The sequence below is a fragment of the Ursus arctos genome, unplaced genomic scaffold, assembly GCF_023065955.2.
Source record: "Ursus arctos isolate Adak ecotype North America unplaced genomic scaffold, UrsArc2.0 scaffold_21, whole genome shotgun sequence".
NCBI classification, from domain to species: Eukaryota; Metazoa; Chordata; class Mammalia; order Carnivora; family Ursidae; genus Ursus; species Ursus arctos.
The window spans coordinates 34,329,181-34,350,745 of NW_026622886.1; the positions used below are offsets into that span (position 1 = coordinate 34,329,181).

Below are 21,565 nucleotides of genomic sequence, written 5' to 3' on the forward strand. Positions count from 1 at the left end.
TTATTTATTTGTCAGAGAGAGAGAGCGAGAGCACAAGCATGGGGAGCAGCCAGCAGAGCGAGAAGCGGGCTCATCGCTGAGCAAGGAACCCTATTGCGGAACTCGATTCCAGGACTCTGGGACCATGCCCCGAGCTGAAGGCAGACGCTTAACAACCCAGCCACCGAGGCGCCCCATGATAAGCCCTTTAAATAAGGGAGTGAGGTTGAAGCATCAGAAATTAGGAGCCTAAGGCCAGTTACTCAAATTGATGAGGCTTTCTGGAGCGGGATAGAAATCATCATGAAGGCTAACTTCTCAATTTGATCTCAGAAGTTCTACAACCACAAAGATTTAAAGAAAGGAGGTGAAAGTAATTTAGGTCATTTCTAGTGTGCTAATTAACTTGCATTGTGCATAGCTTTGATTAGAATAAAATAATCTTGAGGCTTCCATTGAAATTAGTGTCAAGTGTATGTACATTTTGGGCACTGGTCTACCTAGTTTATGTATTGTGGATTCTTCACGAGGAGTCATTACTGATATTATTATAATTACTTGTTAACCTCACATCATTGTCGAATACAGACAGAAGGTTAAAAAAAACAAAATCACATTTGAAGAACCAAAATGAATGGGTAAACTGAGGCATCTGTAGCATAGAGTGGAAAAGGCAACAGTTTAATGAGATTGGGGATGCCAGAAGAAAATCTATATCCTTTAAAATGGAATATAGTTGTTCAACGTGAGCATTACAATAGATGACTCCAGGCAGTTTGAAATTTAAAGGAATGAGAATTTAGAGAAGAGGTTCTCTAACTTTTTGGTCTCAGGACCCTTTTACACTCTAAAACTTAGGGACGCCAGAGAACTATCCTGTGCATTCTAGATACTGATATTTATTATATCGGAAATTAAGAAATTAAAAAAGTATTCATTATTTCATCTAAAGACAATAAATCAATTAAATATTAACATAAAAGAATCTTTTATATGAAAAGTAACTACTTTCCAAAGCAAAAAAAATTAAGTAGAGTGGCATTGTCTTATGTTTTTGCAAATGTCCTTAATGTCTGGTTTAACTGCAGATGACTGGATTTTATTATCTGTTTCCTTTTTCAGTGTTTCCGTATCACATGTCATGTAGTCTCCGGAAAACTCCACTCTACACTTGTGAGAGAATGAGAATGCAAAAGGCAAATGACGTTTTAGTATTATTATGGAAATACTTTCGACTTCCCCCTTGAAAGGGTCTGGGGACCACACTTTGAGAACCACTGTTTTAAGAGTTAACATTAGTCAATCCACCATCAGTTGAAAAATAGCCATGATGTTTCCACAGGCCTGAGGATTTAAACAAGATATATTTTTTCACCAAGATGAAACAACAGGGTCTTCATTATAAAGCATCCAGAGAATAAACAAACATTGTCTTTTCATCCATAAAAAGAACTGAAGTAGAAATGAGGGATCGCACGTTAGGTAAAAGGATGGAGGGGTAGGGATGAGGAGGCAGCCCCGGAAGCCACTGAGACCCACCGAGTTAGGAGACGCAAAATCGGCAGAAGACGCCGCCAAGGTGGTCAGGAGGAAAGAACTGTTGTTCTTTGGGGAAAATATGGGCGGCGAGGGAAAATGATTACCGGGGACCGGGGAGTTGCAGGAATTAGGCCGGGATAGGGACGAGCTGCAGCGGTCCCCCCTCCCCACCGCCCTCACGCCTCCCTACACCAGGCCGAGGAGAACAAGGTGGGCCAGGGGCGAGGCGAGCGGGTCAGGGACCCTCCCGGGAACCAAAGGGTTGTGATTTCTTTTCCCGTACTGCGGGGAGAATAGAGATGGCGCGGCGCGTAGCAGGAGGCGGAGGCGGGAACCCAAGGACCCCAAGCACCGCGCGGAGGGTGTGGAGGTCTTCGGGGAAGAAGGACAGTTCTGTTGCTAGGCAACGCGTCCTGGACCCGCCTCCTGCTCGCGTTGCTAGGGGACGGCGAGGCCTGGGGGGGCGGTGGAGCGGGCCCTACGTGCTGACGCTAATTGTATATGAGCGCGAGCGGCGGGCTCTCGGGTCTTTTTTAGCGCCATCTGCTCTCGGCGCCGCCTCCTGCTCCTCCCGCCGCCGCCCTGAGTCATTGCCTGCGCAGCTCCGACCGCCTGGCTCCCCGTGCTAGCCACCGGTAACGGATGGGGGTCTGAAAGGGAGAGGGGAACGTAACGTAGAGTCGGTCAGGCGGCCTGCGCGGAGGGAAGGGACGGGGAGATGAGGCCCGGGGCCGCTGGCCTCCGGGGCCTCCCGGGTCGTCCAGTGAGGCCGGAGCCTGAGCCGTCCGCCGAGTTTCGTCCCCGTAGGCTGAGAAGGCCTCCGGGATTGGCTGGCGCTTTACTCGGGAACGGCTGAGGAGACGCGGGGGGTCGGTGAGGCCTGCGAGGCCCGAGGGCCGTGCTGATGTGCGCCGAGGTTCCCTGAACCCCACCGGCTTCTGCGCGCGGGCCCGAGCGAGGCCACGGTCTCGCCTCCCGGTCCCCAGCCGCACGGCCGCTGGCTTCTCAGGGCGCCCGGGGTGCGGGCCGGGTTCGAGTGCGTAGCCCACCGCTTCCTCGACGCCCCCGCTTCCTCAAAAATAATCCTCGGAGGGAGGCCGCTGGGGGATGGAGAGAACGGCAGAGGCTGCGAATTCCGAGGGGAGGGAGGGGATGTGAAGGGACGAGGCCCGGAGGGGGCGGGGAGGCTGCGAGGCTCCTGGGCTCTCCGCCCACTGGAGGCGGCGACGGTGCTGGGAGGGGAAATCCCGGCGGTTTCCCTAGACACGTGGCCGCCGCCTGGGCTCGACTGGAGACCGGGGTCTGGGTTGTCCTCACTTTACTGAGAGTTGTAGGGGGTGGTGGGATGGAAATTAATAGTTAATAAGTCCAGCCTTTGGCTTTCAAACTCCTACCTGCTTCTCTCTGGTCTTAATCTTTTTATTGGTACCAGAGGAAAGTATGGATGTTAGGAGATGGGTGATGAAGCAGGGCCTCCACTGCTAGGATTGTAAAGAATTGACGCTTGTAAAGGGGTCGTGTTAGCTGTTATTAACCCATGATTTTTTTTTTTTTGTGCACTTCCGGTACAGTTAGACTTTAGATGGGTGTCTTAACCAGGATTTCATTATTTGGGGAGAATTGATCCGAATTAATATAATCCTGTAAACGGTTCTAAGATGAAAATAAACGATTTGGCCTGCAATGTCTTTAATTCTGTTAGGAGTTCTTTCACATTCTTACAAATTAGTTCCTTTATTGAAGTTCCCAGAACAGGTTACTTAACTAGTTGTTTTGTTTTTAAGATGAATGGGGGCTGAGTGGAGGAAGTATGGGTGGAAATGAGGCATAAATGTAAACTTAATGGGCCAGGTTTGTTGCCTGCTGTCTTGTTGGTGCCCCTACTAATAAAAGGAGGCAGTGAAGGGAGTCGGGGAATGTGGCCCTACTTAGGAGGGCTAGGCTTTCAGAGTACAAAAAGAATGAACCCGGCACGCAATGTCCTCAAGGAGCCCCTATTTTAGATCATCACTCTCTGATAAATGATTAGTAATTAGTTCTGTAAGGACTGCACTTTAAAATCTCATAACACTGTTTGCCTGATTTCAGAAGAGCTGTAAAACGGAATTTGCTGTTTTTGAAAATAGGTAGCATCAAAATATCTTTTAAAATTAATATTTAAGTCCTATTTTCTTGTTAACCTACATTAACACTCCTGTACTTACTTTACTTAGGAAGTAATACACATTACCTTTGGATAAGGGGAAAATCTTCTGTATAGACTAACTTATTTTAAATTGTTTGGGTAAATAAGGTTTACAGTGATCTTCTGGGACTAAGTCTCATGCTTGTCGGAAGTTGTTCAAATTAAATGAAAATTTAAAAAAATTAAGAGTTCAAATTAATGGTCCAAATCTAAAATGTGCAATTTACTTCTAAGAAGACTGGTCCTGTGGAGAATAGATGGAATTAAACATTGGTCATGAAACCTTGACTTCATAGATTATCATATCTGGTCAACGTTATGTTAATTTGATAAATGCAGCTTTAAAAGAATTCATCATACCACTTTGAAAAAATGTAAGTTTTATCTGTTGCAAAGTACCTATTTTTGATATTGGGCCTGTTGACAAAATATGAAGCTAATGCTAAATGTGGCACATGACTGTTCTTGTCCTCTAGAGACTTAAAAATCAACCAAACCCAACACTTGTACCAAAATTAATTTAATCCAAAATGCTGTTTGCTCATTTTATTATTCAGTTTGCCCACATTGTCTCCAGGTGACTGACTGGATTCTAAACCCCCCAAATTATATTAAAAACACCCCTTTTGTAGGAAAAGGGGCTAAACGAGGCAAAATCTGTTTGACTTCAAGGGATGAAGAAGATGTCAAAATCAAATACTACATCTTCGCTCATTTTTTTGATTAGTCGTAAATTTGAAATGTTAATGAAAATAAGATTAGGATGATTCCTGATCAGTTTTGAAAACTGATGATCGGTCCATTCAGATCTTCAAGTCTAATCAAACCTGTAATTATTTGTATTTTTATTTGATTCTTTGAGTAAATATTTTAGCATCAATATTTGGACATCTTAAAACATGAGCAAAGCAAGTGTATTGGTTATCTAGATACAAAATGTTAAGTTGTGGTGAATGCTATAAAGAAAAAGTGGGGGACAGAGTAGTATTTATAACATTCTTTACATGAAGGACTTGTTTAATAGTGATTTTAAGTGCCATTTCTGTACTAATTTCATCTGAATAAGAAGTTCTCCTTGTTGGGCAGAGTAGGGTTTAGAAGGTGAGCGTTGTTGCTTTCCAAAGCCCATTCTAAATTGTTTAGTACATTGGTATCAGACCAGTAGATCACATTGCTGTACTTGCCTTCCAAAGTGGCCTTTGTACTTTTGGTTACCAACTCTGCCTTTTACACTACATGGTTTGATACATTTTTGTTTGTTCAGAAATTTTGTACCTTTTATTTTTTTTTTATTTTATGTATTTTTTTTTTAAAGATTTTATTTATTTATTTGACAGAGACAGCCAGCGAGAGAGGGAACACAAGCAGGGGGAGTGGGAGAGGAAGAAGCAGGCTCTTAGGGGAGGAGCCTGATGTGGGGCTCGATTCCAGAATGCCGGGATCACGCTCTGAGCCGAAGGCAGACGCTTAATGACTGAGCCACCCAGGCGCCCCAGAAATTTTGTACCTTTTAATTTTTACTGGGAAAGGGGGCTGTAATGTTGAGGAGCCTATTAATTACATTTAATTAATTACACTTAATTATTTTCTAGGGTAAAGAGGGTACAGAAGAACACAACAGGGATAAATAATGTAAGAGCACAAATTACTGCGTATTATTAACTAATTTAATGCTCCTAGAAGTAGGTAGTATCAACATTTTAATGCGGAAACTGAAGTACAGAGCAGTTAAAGGACTTCTCCAGGGTTACATAACCGAGGAACGACGACTTAACGATGAGGCTTTTGTATTGGTTTTTAAAGGGAGTTCCCTTGATTTAAACTGTATGCTATACATCAGCTTGGAATTCAGAAGCACACTTGCTTGGGTTCCACGGTGCTCCAAGGAAAAGCAACAGTATTTATGGTCAGGGTGTCTTCCAACATGGAATTTGTTTACATACAGTTGAGTGATGGCTCCTAAGCTTTTTGTCTGCTGTGTGCGTGTGTGTGTATAATTCTCCTCCCCGCCATGTGATTAAATTGGTTTTGTTATTGCTGGGTGCATTTTCACCAGATTTTCAGTCCAACCCAGGTATGTTTCTATGCTGTTGGATAAGATGATAATCTAGATAATGAGCTCCCTTGGACAAGAAGATACGTAGTGTTCTAAAATGGGAGTCCGTTTTGCTTGCGCCTCTTAAGACAGAGGTCAGTTCCAAGTTGGCTATTGACACTGGAGAATTGAAAAAGTGATCCTAAAGAATAGGATATTCTAACTGTGAGGCTGTGTTGGAGCCAAATAAAGTATTGAGCCCCTCGGCCACTGAGAACGTTACTAATAGAACAGCGGTGTCTTAAATATAGATTTGCTTAAAGTGCATTTGGAGGGATATGTGAGGTCTCAGGTAAAGGGAAATCTTATCTTTGGGTTATTACTGGTTCCTTTGAACTCTTGCTTTAAAACATTTGTAATTCTTAATGATTGGTTGTGTCCCCATGAAGTAGTCATTTTACGTAAAGGAATATCAACTAGTGCATTACTGTATAATCTTTGTTAACAGTAGGCTGATAGAGCAGGTACTTTGGTTTTTGGAATAGTGGACTCCGCATGGGTTTTGGAAGTCAGATTTTAATTACTAGGTTCTTACCCTTCATGTGTTGCTGAGTAAGTTGCTTTTATCTGCAGATAGGAGGAAAGCGTATAATAGTCCCTTACTGTGAGGAGGCTTCATAAATGTTAGCTTTCTTTACTCCTCATTGAAAGGAGAACTCATTCAGAGTCAGGTTTTCTGGAGTGGTGAGAGATTATTTGATAACACATGTCTGGACATCTAACTACTACAGGACCACAAATTATAATCAGTTTGTGGTTTAATTCGGTGGCTTATTTCCCCCCTTCAGTGAAAGGTTTTTTTTGTGTACAAGTTCTCAGGTTAAGATTTGCCTTCAGTCACATTATTATGAACCATGCCTTTGAATTGAGATCTGCACATTCCATATATTGAGTAGTGAATTCAATCTTTTATTGTAGAGTGACCTTTTTATTTCTGGTAATGCTTTTCTTAAACTTTATTTTTTGATGTTAATACAGGGATACCAGCTTTCTTTTGGTTAGGTTTATATTTTACTTGGAAACTATATCTTTATCTTATAGATTATGTTTACCTTCACCACTGACTTAATGTTGTGGTAATTTTAATTTTTAATACACTACACAGTAGTGATACTTAAAAATGTTTATTTAGATATATGTATGCAGTTATCCTTTTTGCCCCTTCATTTCTTCTTGGAAATTAGTTCTTCGATTTGGGTTCACTTTCCTTCGGCCTGAAGAATATACTTATTATACTATACTTATTAGAGTGCTGGAGGCATTTTTTCCAGAAAATACATACCTGTTTCACATTCATTCTTTTTTTTTTAAGATTTTATTTATTCATTCGACAGAGATAGAGACAGCCAGCGAGAGAGGGAACACAAGCAGGGGGAGTGGGAGAGGAAGAAGCAGGCCCATAGCAGAGGAGCCTGATGTGGGGCTCGATCCCACAACGCCGGGATCACGCCCTGAGCCGAAGGCAGACGCTTAACCGCTGTGCCACCCAGGTGCCCCTCACATTCATTCTTAGAAGGTGTTTTAGTTGGGTATAATATTCTAAGATCCTTGGCTATTTTCAGTACACTGAGGACTCTGTTGTCTTTTGGTGTCTATTGAAGAAAAGATAGCTGTGACTTTTATGGCTTTAATCTGAGTCTTTCTCTGTGTTTTTGAGATGACGTCTTTGTCTTTAATGTTTTGCCTTTTCATTGATAAATCTAAGTGTAGGTTTCCTCTTTATTTATCCTTTTTTTTTTTTTAAGATTTTATTTATTTATTTGACAGAGAGCCAGTGAGAGAAGGAACACAAGCAGGGGGAGTGGGAGAAGAAGAAGCAGGCTCCCAGAGGAGGAGCCTGATGTGGGGCTCGATCCCACACCCTGAGCTGAAGGCAGATGCTTAATGACTGAGCCACCCAGGCGCCTCTCTTCTTTATTTATCGTGATTGGGATTCGTAGGGCTAACTTCCATCAGTTCTGGTGGGATTTGTAGGGCTATCTTCTATCAGTTCTGGAAAACTCTCAGCTTTTGGTTTTTTTCAAATATTTTCTGCATTCTTTTCTCTTAACGCTTAGAACTTGTATTAAATCTTCGTTAGACTCTATTGTATCCTCAAATATCTTTTAACATCGGTGTTTTCTATCCTTTAGTCTCTGCCATATTTTGGAAGATTTCTTCTAAGCTTGCATCCCTCAATTATCTTTCTAGCTGTGTTTAGTCTACTGGTAAACCTGCCCATTTGGTTTGATTTCCATTATTTTTATTTCTCAAAGTTCTATTTAGTTCTTTGCCAAATTTGCTGTATCACCTTTAATTGGCTGTTCTTTGCAGATACTTCTGCAGACATTGTAGTTTCAAACTCAGTAAGCATGGTTGTCATTTGTCTTTGTTTATAAGTTTATAATCCTTTTGACAATATTTAAGTCTTTGGGACAGGTTTCTGTTGTATTCCTTTCTGTTGCCCTTATTGCTCTTGAAAACTACTTGTATAAATTATTTGAGGTCTAGGATGAAGTTGCCTTTCACATTTGGATATGTAGGTGCTTAGGAACACTATCAGGCAGACCACTTTAAGCTCATGGCTTGAGGTTTTGGGACAACACTGATAAGTGATTCTAGTTTATTTGTCCAAGAGAACTGGTTTATCATCCCTGAGAGTGTTGCACTTTGGGGTTCCTGCTTAATGTGGAGGGTCGCTATAAAGATTTCCCACCTTGGATAGGTCTGGGGCTTTTGATTTTACCTCTCAGTAGTTAAAACCTTGCTTTTACGATTTTAGCAAATATTTATTCTGGACTTGAAGTTATTTTATGCAGAGTTGATCTGTATAATTTATTTAGCTTGTCACTACCAGAAATGGAAATTCTTCATATCTCTTAGAAAGCAATTTCATGTCTGATAAATAAAAAATTCTCATTGATTTTATTTAATGTTGAGTGCAGTTAAGAAAAAAAAAAACAACTAATGGAGGTATATTAACTGAAACCTGTGTTTTCTCAGTGTGATCTGATTGTCGGAGAACCACCTGCCTCAGAGGCTGGGTTTCTTGTTTAGAATGGAGATTTTTGGGTCCGCTCTCTCAGACCTCTTGGTTCAGAATCTGGGCATGGGAATTAATCTCTTTCTCTTTTAAATGAACTTATTTATAATTTTAGATTTATAGAAAAGTTGTAGAGGTATTCCTAGAGAGTTCCTATATGCCCCTTACCCAGTTTTCCTTAGTGTTAACATCTTAATGTCACCATGGCACGTTTACTGGTTAGTCTGTACATTTTAACAATCATCTCAACTAATTATTTTGAGAAATATTGATCCTGTGCTAAGATAATTTAAAATGGACAGAATTAAAAAACTTGCGTTTATCGAATGTTCAGTAGTTATCAAACACAAGTTAAGTCTTTTATGACAAGTAAATGGCATCCTGTTCTGTCTTGAATCATCTTTAATAAAAAATCAAAAGAATTTCATTTCAAGAGTTTGATCTAAATGTGACCCCCATGAAATGGACAGGGAAGGTAGCAGTATAGCCATTTTTCTGAGTACATGTTAAAATGTTATAAAAATCTGAAATTAGAAGTTTGGGGGGGGTGTTTTATGTTTTTGATAATTGCTGGACTTACCAGGCTGTATATTCAACCCAGCAAGTTCCAAAATATTAGTGAAATGTATTTGTATGTGGGAAAGCCAAATAATGCAGAATGAAATGTAAGTTCTCATTTTTTCCCAGTCTTTTCTTACAGGTGACTACTATTAGGTTTCTGGTATATGTTTACAGAAATGTTTTATTCATAAAGTATGTGCATGAGTATGCATGTTCATATATATATATATTATTACATATATGTATTATTATATATATTACATATGTAATTACATATTAAGTGTGGCATTAGCCATTTTCCTGCCTGAATATGTAATTACATATTACATATGTAATATATAGTAATATATATGTTTTCCTGTCCAGATTTTGCCACATGCCCTGTGCTCTTTCCATATCTGCTTCATTTTTGACTGCAAAGCATTTCATTGTATGCACATTCCGTGCTAATACTAAGTTTATTTTTGGTGAGGTAAGTAATTGTAGCTGCTTTCTATATAAGCTTTATGTATTACTACTCTTAAGGGTGCAATGCAGCGATTGGCAAAAGCACATATAATCCCTATAATATGAGTCCTGTGCTCTCATTACTTGAGAAAGATAGATCTTAGTCAAATAATCGCACTACTTTGTAATTACAAACTTGAGACGTCTTATGATGGAAAGAAATAGGGCTTTATAGGAGTGTGTACAACCAAGAAATCTTATTCAGCCAGAATGTACAGGTTGGAGAAGCCTCTCTGAAAAAGTAAAACTTTGAGCTAAGAGCCAGAGTTGTGTTAACTGAATTTTGGAAGAACCTTCTACGCAAACATGAAAAGCTCAGGCCTTTAATATTTTTTTCATGTTAGAGTCTCACAAGTGAATAACTAAAGCTGGAGATAGACATATTTAAGGTTTTTGATATTACTGTGGCCAAATTATTCTCCAGAAAGAAAATAGTTCATAGGAACACAAGCCATATTTAAGAATGCATGTTCACCACCATTTTCCCTGCATTTAGAGAAGAGCCTTGCTGATTTGATAGACAAACTAGAATCCCACTTGTATTTCTTTGATGACTAAGATTCAATATTTTTCTTATTTTTGAATTAATATTCATAATTGTTTGCTAAGTATTTTGTTAATGTTGGCTTATTACCCAGCATCACTAGAGAAATTTATCAATACTTTTAGAAATTATTTAAAGCAAAAAATACTTAGAGTAGGCTACATTATTAGGAAGAAATATTTTCTTCACAATTTCAAAGGATGGATGTTGGATCAGTAATAATACTCCACATACTAGCACTTGACTGCTAAAATCAGTAACTCTTCTTAACTCTTTAAGTAATAATCATATAAAACATGTTGATATGAGGTGTCACATCTTGTAGCATTCTGAGAGTTAAAAGGCTGTGGTTTTAATTACTAAAAGATGAAAAGTTGACTTTAATGTGGGATCCTAAGCTTGATTTAGATTATTTTTTTTTGGTAGTCTCTGTATTCATTAAGTGTGGCATTAGCCATTTTCCTGCCTGAATATAACCTTTAGGTTTCTTTTTACCTTCAGTTTTCTTTTTCTAAAAGCAATATTCTCTAAGTTAATACAAATCTATAGTGGGAAAGGATTTAGGGTGTTCTCCGATCAGTTCTAACAGTTTTGATGTCAGGTAACCAAGAGTTTGTTGACAATATACCAGCATATCCAGGGTAGCCTGGGGGCGTGGTCTTTATCATGATAAGACATGAGGTACATCTGAAGAGTTGGGGAAGGTTTACTTGATATAGGTTGGGACCCAGAGCTTTAAAACTGTTGTTGTTTGAAGGGCTGACATTTGATACGAGGATTATTAAACTTTTTAGAAAGATCTCTGTGGGCATAATGGTGGTAGATTTTGGCTTTTTAACATGAATTTGATAAGAATTAATACTATTAAAAATGAAGTGGATTCTGTGAGGTACAAAGTAGTCTAAAAATTTAAGCAAAAATTGACCATTTGTAGTTGTTAAAGGAGTTTGAGTAAAGACCTCTTGTATTGTTCCTTTTCTGTGATATTAGCATACATCACATTCTTTACCAGCAGTGCTATTACGAAAATGTCCTTACATGGTAGATTCTAAAAGCCTAGTAATAACTAGCTTATTTTTAGCAGTATCCTCTTCATAAATACTTGGGGGGGCTAGTATGAAAGTCCATATATATGTGCTGTGATTTTTCTTCTTCACATTGTTGTGTTTTTAATGGCAGTATACATTCCTCCTCAGGATAGTTCTCAGTGTGGTACTGACTGAAAGGGTTTGGGCATCAAATGTTTTTAATGGTTTTAAATACATTATATAGATATATATATTTTTTGTTAACATTGACATTTCTCTCCATAGATAATTTGGAGTTCTTACAACATGGCAGACATTGACAAGTAAGTGCCAGATAGTTGGTTTTTTTGTTTTTTTTTTTTCTTTTCCCAGAGATTTGGCTTTACTTTGTACTGTGATGTAATTAATAGCAGTAATAATAACATATTATAAAAATGTATGGTGAAGACTGATGCTTAGTACCTGCTGTTATAATAGTTGGGTACAGTGTATCCAAGACAAAATATAGTATATATAATCATAGTCTTAAATACAATAAACCGTTTGCTAGTGTTTATTCTTAGGAATGTGCTGAGCACAGTAATGAATTAGAAATATTTTCAAAATTCATTTTTATCGTACATGTATTTCCCAAAGACTTGACTTTTTCCATTTTAGCGCATTATACATACAAGATAAAAAGCGTGTGAAATGTATATGTAGAGTTTAAAGAGCAATAGGATAAGTAAAAATTACTATTAGAAGCCCAGTATCCCTCTTCTCAATTGCACCCTCCACCTTTCCTCTCCAGATGTGTAAGCACTGTCTTGGCACTTGTCTAAATCATTTCTTTCTTTTTCTTTTCATTTCTTCTTCTTTTTTTTTTTTTTTTTTTTTTTTTTTTAGTTTTAACCTACACATTGTTAATCGATGTTTAATTTTGAAAATCTGAATAGCAGTCACAAACTTAGCTGTGTTTAAAAAGAAAAGCAATATTACCACTATCAGTTGAAGTCTCCAAGGGAGGAAAATGAAAAACAGAATGAGATTATCTGGGTCATAGTCCAGCTTCAACTTTCCTGAAGAATTCATTGGGCAAGGTCATGCACTCTAGAAACATCAGTTTAATGAAGTTGGCTTCTGGCAGAGTTCTAGTGTGGATGGATGTCTTGCAGAAATATGGTAAGGGAGAATGAGTGAGCTGCACTATTTGTTGCTTGTGATGTCACACAACCTAGGAGTAGGATAAAACAACACTTGGACACGGATGGGGATGTGATATGACTATCCAGAAGTTGACAGGCTGCAGAGCATGGAGGTGGGAAAATTTAGCACAAGGGCATCACATTCAAGTACATATAAGAATCTGGCCAATCCTTCCATGCTTAAAAAGAATGGCAGCAGGTACTTTAGTGATAATGGCTTTCAAAGTGATTGCCCTCCTGTATTCTACTGCTCCAATCTGGATTGCTTAACCTTGGTGATCTAGCCATCATTGTGGATCTATTCTATTATCTTCCTGGGGTTTCCTTCTGTTTCTTCTCTTGGGTTTGCTCTTTGCTGTATCCCATGTTGTTTTCTTTTTTGCTTCTTTAATACTTTATTGGAAGAGTACAGGGAAATAAATTATTTTGAGATAAATGACTGAAAATGATGATTCTATCCTTAAGTTTGATAGTTTGAGTGTAGAATTCTCATTTGGGAATCCTCTTTCTTCAGAATTTTGAAGGCATTGCTCCATTATCACTTGGCTTCCAATATTGCTGTGTTGAAGTTCAAAGTCATTATAATTCTTGATCATTCATTGTGACATTTTATTTTAAACATATATATTTCTGGAAGCACTCTGGCTTCAGAGTTCTGAAATTTTCACATTGGTATATGTATTTTTTAAATTTCTTGTGTGAGGCATTCAGTGGTGGGCCTTTCAATCTGCAACTTGATGGCTTTCAGTTCTGGAGAATATTCTTGACTTACTTTGTTGATTGTCTTATTTCCGTTTTCTCTTTCTGGACCTCCTATTATGTTATATGTTGAACTTGTTCTTCTAATTATCTTTTGTCTTATTTTCCATCTTTATCTCTTCGTTCTTCTTTCTGGGCAAAGCTGAAGAAATTTTATCTTTCAGCTCTTGTATTGAGTTTCTAAATTTCTGTTGTGTAGTTTTCAGGAGTGTCTTTATTCTCTGTTCCTGTTTTTTATAGCATCTTGTTCCTATTTCATTGATTGTAATATCTTTTCTCTGGATTGTAATATCTTTTCTCTGGATGTTTTTTCCCTGTATAGTATGTTTGCTCTTAAATTTTTCTTTCCCCTATTTGTTTTCATCTCCGTGTAAAAGCATTTTCTCAAATAGGAGGTAATACTTGGTTGTCTGCTCACTAAGATCGGGGTGGGGGTGCAGTTGAGAGATGTTTTTTAAAAAAGTTGGCTAGAAATTTTGAGTGTTGTGGGGTGGAGGGAGGCTTTTAATTTAGATTGTAATGTAAGTCATCAGGGTGGTTGTTTATTGTGAGAATCCCTATTGTCAGAATGATGTTTTTTTCCTGGGCTGGTCAGATACCCCCAAGGAAGATTATCTGGGTAAAGATCTGGGTTTCGGTGTTGTGTGGAATCCAAATTGGGAAAAGGTGGCAAATTGGGAAAAGGTGGCTAGGGAAGGGTCTCTACATTGAACATTCTAGTGTGATACAGTCCTGTATCTGAGAGACTCTTAGCTCTATCTGTGGTCTTACAGTCTGAGCTCTAAGTTTAACCCTTTCCAAAGAAGAAACTGCTGTGCTTCTGCTAGGTTGAGGGAGAGAATCTGGGAATTTAACTGCTTTATCAGTTTTTGTTTAGTCCTCCCTATTTTCTCCAATTTCATTCCCCCAGCCCTAGTTCCAGAAACATCCTTTTTGATTCTGTGTTTGGTCTAGTTTTCAGCTTTTCCCACTGTTAAGTTAGATTTCAGTTCTCTGTAAAGTTGCTGTTGCTGCTCTCGTCTTCCTGTCCTTCAATGTTTGTCTGTTTAAAAAACCCTTTTATCATAATTTTGGTAGAGATTTTGGAAGGATTAAGATCAGAGGAGTATGTGCAATCTGCTATCTTAACCTTGCAACCTCATTTTGTTTTAAAATTTAAAGAAAAAGAATAAATTGGTTGTGACAGCCTGATTCCTCACCATCCTCTTATTTAATTTTAGATGGCTGTGAGCCCTAGGAGGGTGGAAGGGAGGATTCTTGTTCTTTAAAGCAGGAGCCAGCAAATGTTTTGTATAAATGACCTAATTATAAATATTTTGGGCATTTTGGGCCATATGGTCTCTGTTGCATTACTCACCTCTGCTGTTGTAGTGTGAACGCAGCCATAGACAGTACGTAAACAAACTTCAGTGGCTGTGTTCTAGTAAAGTTTTATTTACAAAAATAGTGGGCTGTATTTGACCTTGTGACATAGTCTCTGGACCCGTTTTAAAGCCATAAGATGTAGATGTTCAATAAATGATTAAAATCATACTGGAGGAATAACTGTGCTATGTGATCTTTAGTTAATGGCCCTTAAATCTAAGTATGTTTAAGTTTATACTAAATCAAACATAATTTCAGAAATCTATTGTTTCTGATGGGATGGCTGACTTTTTTCTCAGTTTGAAGGGACATACATTTTGCTGTCAGAACACAGTTGACCTTTTCTGTATTTGTTTTTATATGAAAATTAGATCGTATTTGTCTCTGTATGAAAGTTAATATTTCAAATGCTGTTTCTAAACATGAATGTGACTAAATCTGTAAACCAAATATTAAAATGTAAAATCACAGAAGGAATTATAGGAAGACCTACATGTTGACTTAGATAACCTTATTTCCCTTTTTAATTCTCATTGTAATTTCATGTTCAAAAACTAGATTTTTAAGATGAAGTGGGGAGAATGTTATTACTTTTTTCCTTTTCTTTCAATGGTGCCATCTTCCTGGCTTTGCTCTAAGTATGAAGTAGACTCAGGTCTTCTTAACTTTTTGCCCATCTCCACTATGAAGGAAAGAAAAAGGAGGAAAGTCCAAAGATACAGTACAGGCCAATGTGATTGCCCCATAGCCATCAGGGATCCAGGATCCTTGTTTTTTCAAACTCCTTCATTCTGTTGACTTTCATTCTCTAGGATGCCTTATGGTCTAGCAGGGCTGTTGGAATTCTAGTCAGCACATCCCTGTTCTATGAAGGGAGCAAGATCAAAAAGGCCTCCCAGCTGTCTACTGTCCTATAAAGGAGGCTTACTCAAAATTCTATACATTTTGTTTTTTTAACTCATTGCCCGGAGTTACATAACCACACCTAAATAAAAGGTAGGCTGGGAAATATAGATTTTTAAAAACTTGGTGTATTGCTATCTCATATAAAATCAGGGTGCTGTTACTAAGAAGAGTGAAATCAGTGGATATTGGGTAAAGAACACATACTTCCTGACCTCACGTTCCTGGAACCAACCCTATCAAACCACATTTTTAAAGCTTGGAGTAGAGGGGCCCCTGCTGGCTCAGTCGGTGGAGCATGCAACTCTTGATCTCTGGGTTGTTAGTTCGAGCCCCACATTGTGTGTAGAGATTACTTAAAAATAAAATCTTGGGGGGGGAAGAAAAAGCTTAAACTATAAATTTTATATTCGATCATGTGCTTTTAAATGAAATTTTATGTACTTCCAGTTTGTGCTTGTTTATATATGAAGTTAGAAAGAAAACTGAATTACCTTCTGAATTTCCTATTTCATATTTTTGAAAGAGGCATATTAACCTAGAAAATGAAATGAAGTTTTCTATAATTTTTTTATTTATTTTTGGTAATTGGTACATTTGAACCTTGGTGTGATACTATGATATTGTAGCAAAGAACAGTCTGAACTTGATCAAGATTTGGATGATGTTGAAGAAGTAGAAGAGGAAGAAACTGGTGAAGAAACAAAAATCAAAGGTATTATTTTAAATTACTTCAGGAGCCAGTGATTGCTGGCACACGTCTTCTAGAGGGTAGTAACAAATACTGTTCACTTTTGGATCCTTGTCTGCTTTACCCATTGGCCCATACCTCTAGTTGAGTAACAGTTCGTGTGTATGTTCCCGGTGGGGGGAAGAACGGAGGGGAAGAGGGAGATGGAGATAGAGTGGTAATAAGGGAGGAAGGTATGAATATAGTTAGTGACCCATCAGAAGTTACTCTGTGTGCCCTCTGCTGCTGGAGTGACACGGCATCGTTGTGTCAAACAGCTGCCCGTGAGGTTTTTTTTTGAATTCAGAAATGTTACATGTGTTGGTGGGAGTTGTTTTTGGTGGTAGTTCTAAACAACACTAGCTTAGAGTTACTGGAAATGTTCAGTTATTTCATATGTAGAAAACATAAAGTTGTATATTTCAACCTTTTTTTTAATCCTTTCCAGCCAAACGACGAAAAAGACATTTATTAAATGTAAACAAAAATCACACAGTTTTCTTTAGCAAATATTATAAAGGGAGGAGATAGTGATGGTAGTGGGGAATTGTACTGCTTTAGGTTATGCCCTATAGGTATGGGCCAAGAATATTAAAGTACTAGGTGACTCAACTTTTCATTGTTGAGCCAGATGGAGGTTAATTGTGAAAAGACTACTGAACTTCAGCTTCAGCTTTCATCCTGCAGCATTGTCTTAAAAGATACGTAGATCGGTATCCTTAGTGGCCAATATTGACATTTCTAAAGGCATGTTGGTTATCATAACTGTACATCATCCAATAATCAAATTAATATTAGGAATTGACCTTTAAAAACATAACTGGGAAAATGCATGTCAATTTTGTGTAATGTCTGTTGACGAAAAGATGGTAATAGAATAATTCGTTGTGCCTAAATCTAGTTTATTTTTGGATTGATACTATTTTTAGACACCATTAACAACCACAGTTTGTTTGGTTTTAGTTACAACCTTGATTATCCCAACTGTTAACTTTCTCTATTGATACACAGAAGCACACTATACTATAAGCATCAAACAAACATTTAGGTTACTCACCCCACAGTCTTTCCTCCCAGGGTCGAAAGTGTCACTATACTTGGAGTTTTCCGATAATGTGTTGTCTGCCTTCAAAGCGTTATCTAGAGTCATAGTTAGGCATGTGGATGAAGCTTTGAGCTTCTTAAAAATGTAAGGTGAATGAAACACAAGGTGGTATGAAGAGAAAGGATATTTATTATTAATAGTAGTTGTGGCAGTGGCCTTGAGAAATGGCGTTGTTAGATCATTCAGAATCTGAACTTTTCCTAACGTCAGGTTTTTCTAGAGTGGATTTTCCTCAGCTTGCTGCCCATCTCTACTCAGGCCAATGAAATATGGGCTAGTCAGGAAAACTTCATGATTGGATTGTCCTATTAAAATAGCATTAATACATTTTCATAAAATCCTTTTTTCGATGCCTTTTTTTTTAAAGCGCGTCAGCTGACTGTTCAGATGATGCAAAATCCTCAGATTCTTGCAGCCCTTCAAGAAAGACTTGATGGTCTGGTAGAAACACCAACAGGATACATTGAAAGGTACAAGTTCTTCTTTTCCGTAGTCCTTTTCTATCCGTCTATAATCAGCATTGCAGGTGTATCTTTTTAAGACCATCTAGTACTTAGATATGTAATAGTGGAAAGCTAATGTCCGTTAGTTTCTAGTATAGGATTTTGGGGAGTTTAAAATTTTGTTGAATACCACCAATTTAGAGTTGGTCTTTTAAAGTTTGACTCCTCTCCACAGGAAGTACACTGTTCTTAACCATTTCTGAGATTTGTTCAGAGGTTTGCTAGAAATGCACAGAATTAGGAGAAATACAGATTTCTTATTTATTTCACTGGTTCTGTAAATCATTAACAATAGCCCATATATCTTATTCTGCTTATAATTGTTTTTTTACTTGGCTTTATGATTTTAAGATCCATCCATGTTGCTATATCTGTATGTAACCTCTCGTCAGTAGTTCCTAGCTTCTGAATGTTGTTACTTACCGTGATTTGTGTCCACTATGTTTGATTACATGCTTTTTTAAATAAGCTTTTTCTTTGATGGATATCTTGATTGCTTCTAAGCTCCATCAACACAAATTCCATTGTAATGGTCCTCTTTTGGCATGCCCTTTTAAAGAATTGTGTAAGAATTTTGGGGGCATATGTACTTACCAGTGGAATTGTTAGTTATAGGGTATGCAAGCTTTAAGTCCTTCCCAGCTTGTTTTCTAGAATGACTGTATATCCAGTGCATGAAGGCAACCTTCATCGTTGTGTTTCTGCCAGCAGTTGGCATCATTCAGCTTTATGGGTTTTTTTTTTTTTTTTTTTTTTTTACCATCTAAGCGGTGCAGGCTTATTTTGTTTCATTTGTACTTTTTGTTGTCTAATGAGTTTTGAGCTTTTCTTCATGATTGTGAGCCTTTTAGGTTGCTTTCGTTGTCCATTTTCCTATTGGGGTTTACTATCTTGTTTTGCAGGGGTTTTTGTATATTCGAGGTGTTAATTTCTTATCAGTTTTAGACTTCGTAAATAATCTGTTGTCATTTGTATTAACTTTATCCATAGCATTCTCCATTAAACAGAAATCCTTAATTTTTATGTTTTAAGTTTTTCGACCTGTGGCTTTTGCTTTTCAAGTTAAGAAGTCCTTCCTAGTTTCTTCTGCATTTCCTGTTGACTAGTTTTACCTTCCATCTTTAGGTCTTTAATAAACCCTCTGAGGGCCACCTTTGTATTTAGCTATGCATCAGGGTTTTTGTTTTTTGTTTTTGTTTTTTTTCTTTTCTTTTCTGTTTTTTTTCCTAGTGAGCTTGTTTCTGTAACACTTCACTAAACAGTTCATTATTTACTCATTTATTTGTGATACCACCTTTATTTCATATCAGTTTCTTATAATCACCTGTGTTTCTTTGAGCAGCACTCTTTTAATTAATATGGCCTTTTAGTATGTCTTAATAATATCTAGCAGGGTGATAATTTAATCTTTCTATTAATTTGTTTCTCCCTTTAGTATCTTGCTTACTTCTACCCTCCGCCCCCCATCCCCTATGGAATACACTCTTTAAGATTGGCCTTGGTTGATAGGAAGTTTAGAGGGGTTTTCACAAAACAGTCCCCCCACTAAAATTTTGATAGGAGTTATAGTGATGGTAGGGGATTATTCTTCTAATGTACAATTGTCTCATCCATATCCTTGTATTTATTGAAATCATACTCTTTTATTACAAAGTTTTTCTCATAGTCTGTTCTTGATTAATTCCTATATACTTTAGTTGTGTTGTTATTGTGGATAATATCTTATTTTTTATTGTATTTCCATGTTGGCTGCTGCTGTTGTAGAGAAGAGTGCTATTGATTTATTTTTATTTTTTATTTCCTTTGCTGTTGATCTTGTATCCAGAAATCTTGCTACACTTACTATAGTAATTTGTTCTTTTTTTTTTCTCCCATAGGCAAAAGATCTTGTCTGCAAATAATGGCAGTTTTAGCTCTCATCTTTCACATTACCTCACACCAAGTTTATTTTTTGTTTCATTGTAACATTGGCTAGGACTTTCAGTACTGTTTTAAACAATTAGCATTAAACATGAGCATCTTTATCTTATTTCTAGTTTTAACCAGGAATGGATATAAAATCTCTCCATTAAACTTGGTGTCTACTTAGATTTTTTTTTGTGACCTTTTTCCCTGTATGTATTCAGATGGTCTTTTGACTTTTTCTTTGAATCTATGAGGTACATATTAAATACATTTTTGGAAACCTGTATTTCAGATGCTAAACTAGCCTTGCATTCCTGGAATAAATTTAATCATGTATTATTATTATTACACTGTTGAGTCAGGTAGTTAATATTTTATTCAGGGTCCTTATTCATTAGTGAAATATACTTGAGTGTGTGTGTGTATTTATATGCATGTGTGCATGTATGTATATATGTATGTACAATACAGAAACTTTCATGGGATGGTAATTCCATGCCCTGGTTTTAGAGTCAAGATTTCAGCTGTTTAGTGACATAAACAGGGTTTATGTTTTTACTTTTCCCCCTGTTTTCAAAACAACTTGTATAAAATGGGAATTAACTGTTCTTTGAACAGTTGGTAGAACTCTTCTAAAAATGGACTTTGGCCTTTGGAGTTTGAGAACCCTTCTTTCTTGGATTTGCTCCATTCCCCTTTCAAGGTTCTTGAATTGAGGGCTTCGTTCATTTGATTTTTTTTTTTTAATTATCTTTTATGGCCTTAATATTTGTTTTTGTAAATGTTCTATGAAAGTTAAGTGTGAAGATCTATATGCTGAAATTAGTAGCTCAGATTTATTGTGGTGTTCACATTCTCTTATTTCTGCTTATTGATTGATGGCTTGATCTAATAGTTTCTGGAAAGAATGTGTTAGAAATTTCCACTTAATCTGTTTCTTCCTAGAATTTTATTGGTTATAGATTGGATTAATATATTTTGAAGCTGTATTATTAGTTATATGTTTGTGATGTTTGTCCTTTTGTTATATGTTTGTGATCTTGTCCTTTTGTTCCAGTTTACCAGTATAAAATGTCCTCTTTTGTATTTGGTGGTGGTGGTGGTGGTGTTATAAATTGTTTTGTCTGATATTAAGGTACTATTTTACCTTTCTTTTGGTTTTTATTTACCTGGCATGTGTTTTTCCATCCTTGTATCTTATCTCTAGTAGGGAAGTTTGCTTCTTTATTAGTAATTTTAAACTCTTTGCCTTTCTTGAAAGCAGTATTGTTTTTGGACTTAATTGCTATTATTTTATAATTTATTCTACTTTGTTTCTTTTCTCTTTTTTTGCTTTCCATTGAATAAATCAAGTTGTCTTCTGCTGGTATCAAAGTTCCTGCATTCTTTTTTGTTATTAAGGTAAAGGGGCTCATATCCTAATACCTAAGTTTATTTACCCCTATTGATTTCTTAAATTTACTAATGTCTGTATTACTTATAAATATACATTCTCTAGTCCTCTTTTTTTTCATCAAGGCAAAGTAAAATTTGCCAGGATATTTGGCCACCTATACTTATATAATTTTTAAATTTTTTTAACTTCCTCAGAAATTATTTTTAATGAATGTAATGAGTATCTCTGGCCTATTTCCTGAAGCCTGATATGCCT

General features: G+C 37.3%; 1 protein-coding gene across 6 annotated transcripts in view; it reads left to right on the forward strand.

The window, feature by feature from the left end:
- The first annotated feature begins 2,038 nt into the window (after window positions 1–2,038).
- The window catches only part of NAP1L1 (nucleosome assembly protein 1 like 1), a 34,700-nt gene continuing 15,173 nt past the window's right edge, over window positions 2,039–21,565 (forward strand). For 2 of the 6 annotated variants that reach the window (XM_026499999.4, XM_026500000.4), the window contains exons 1-3: window positions 11,746–11,783; window positions 16,301–16,386; window positions 17,874–17,976. In XM_026499999.4, the coding sequence (XP_026355784.2) occupies window positions 11,767–11,783; window positions 16,301–16,386; window positions 17,874–17,976 (206 nt within the window). In that variant the 5' untranslated portion in view covers window positions 11,746–11,766. Of the gene's footprint in view, window positions 2,154–9,752; window positions 9,854–11,745; window positions 11,784–16,300; window positions 16,387–17,873; window positions 17,977–21,565 lie in introns of those variants that run through there. The other 4 variants (XM_026500001.4, XM_048217891.2, XM_026500002.4 and 1 more) reach the window with 4 other exon arrangements.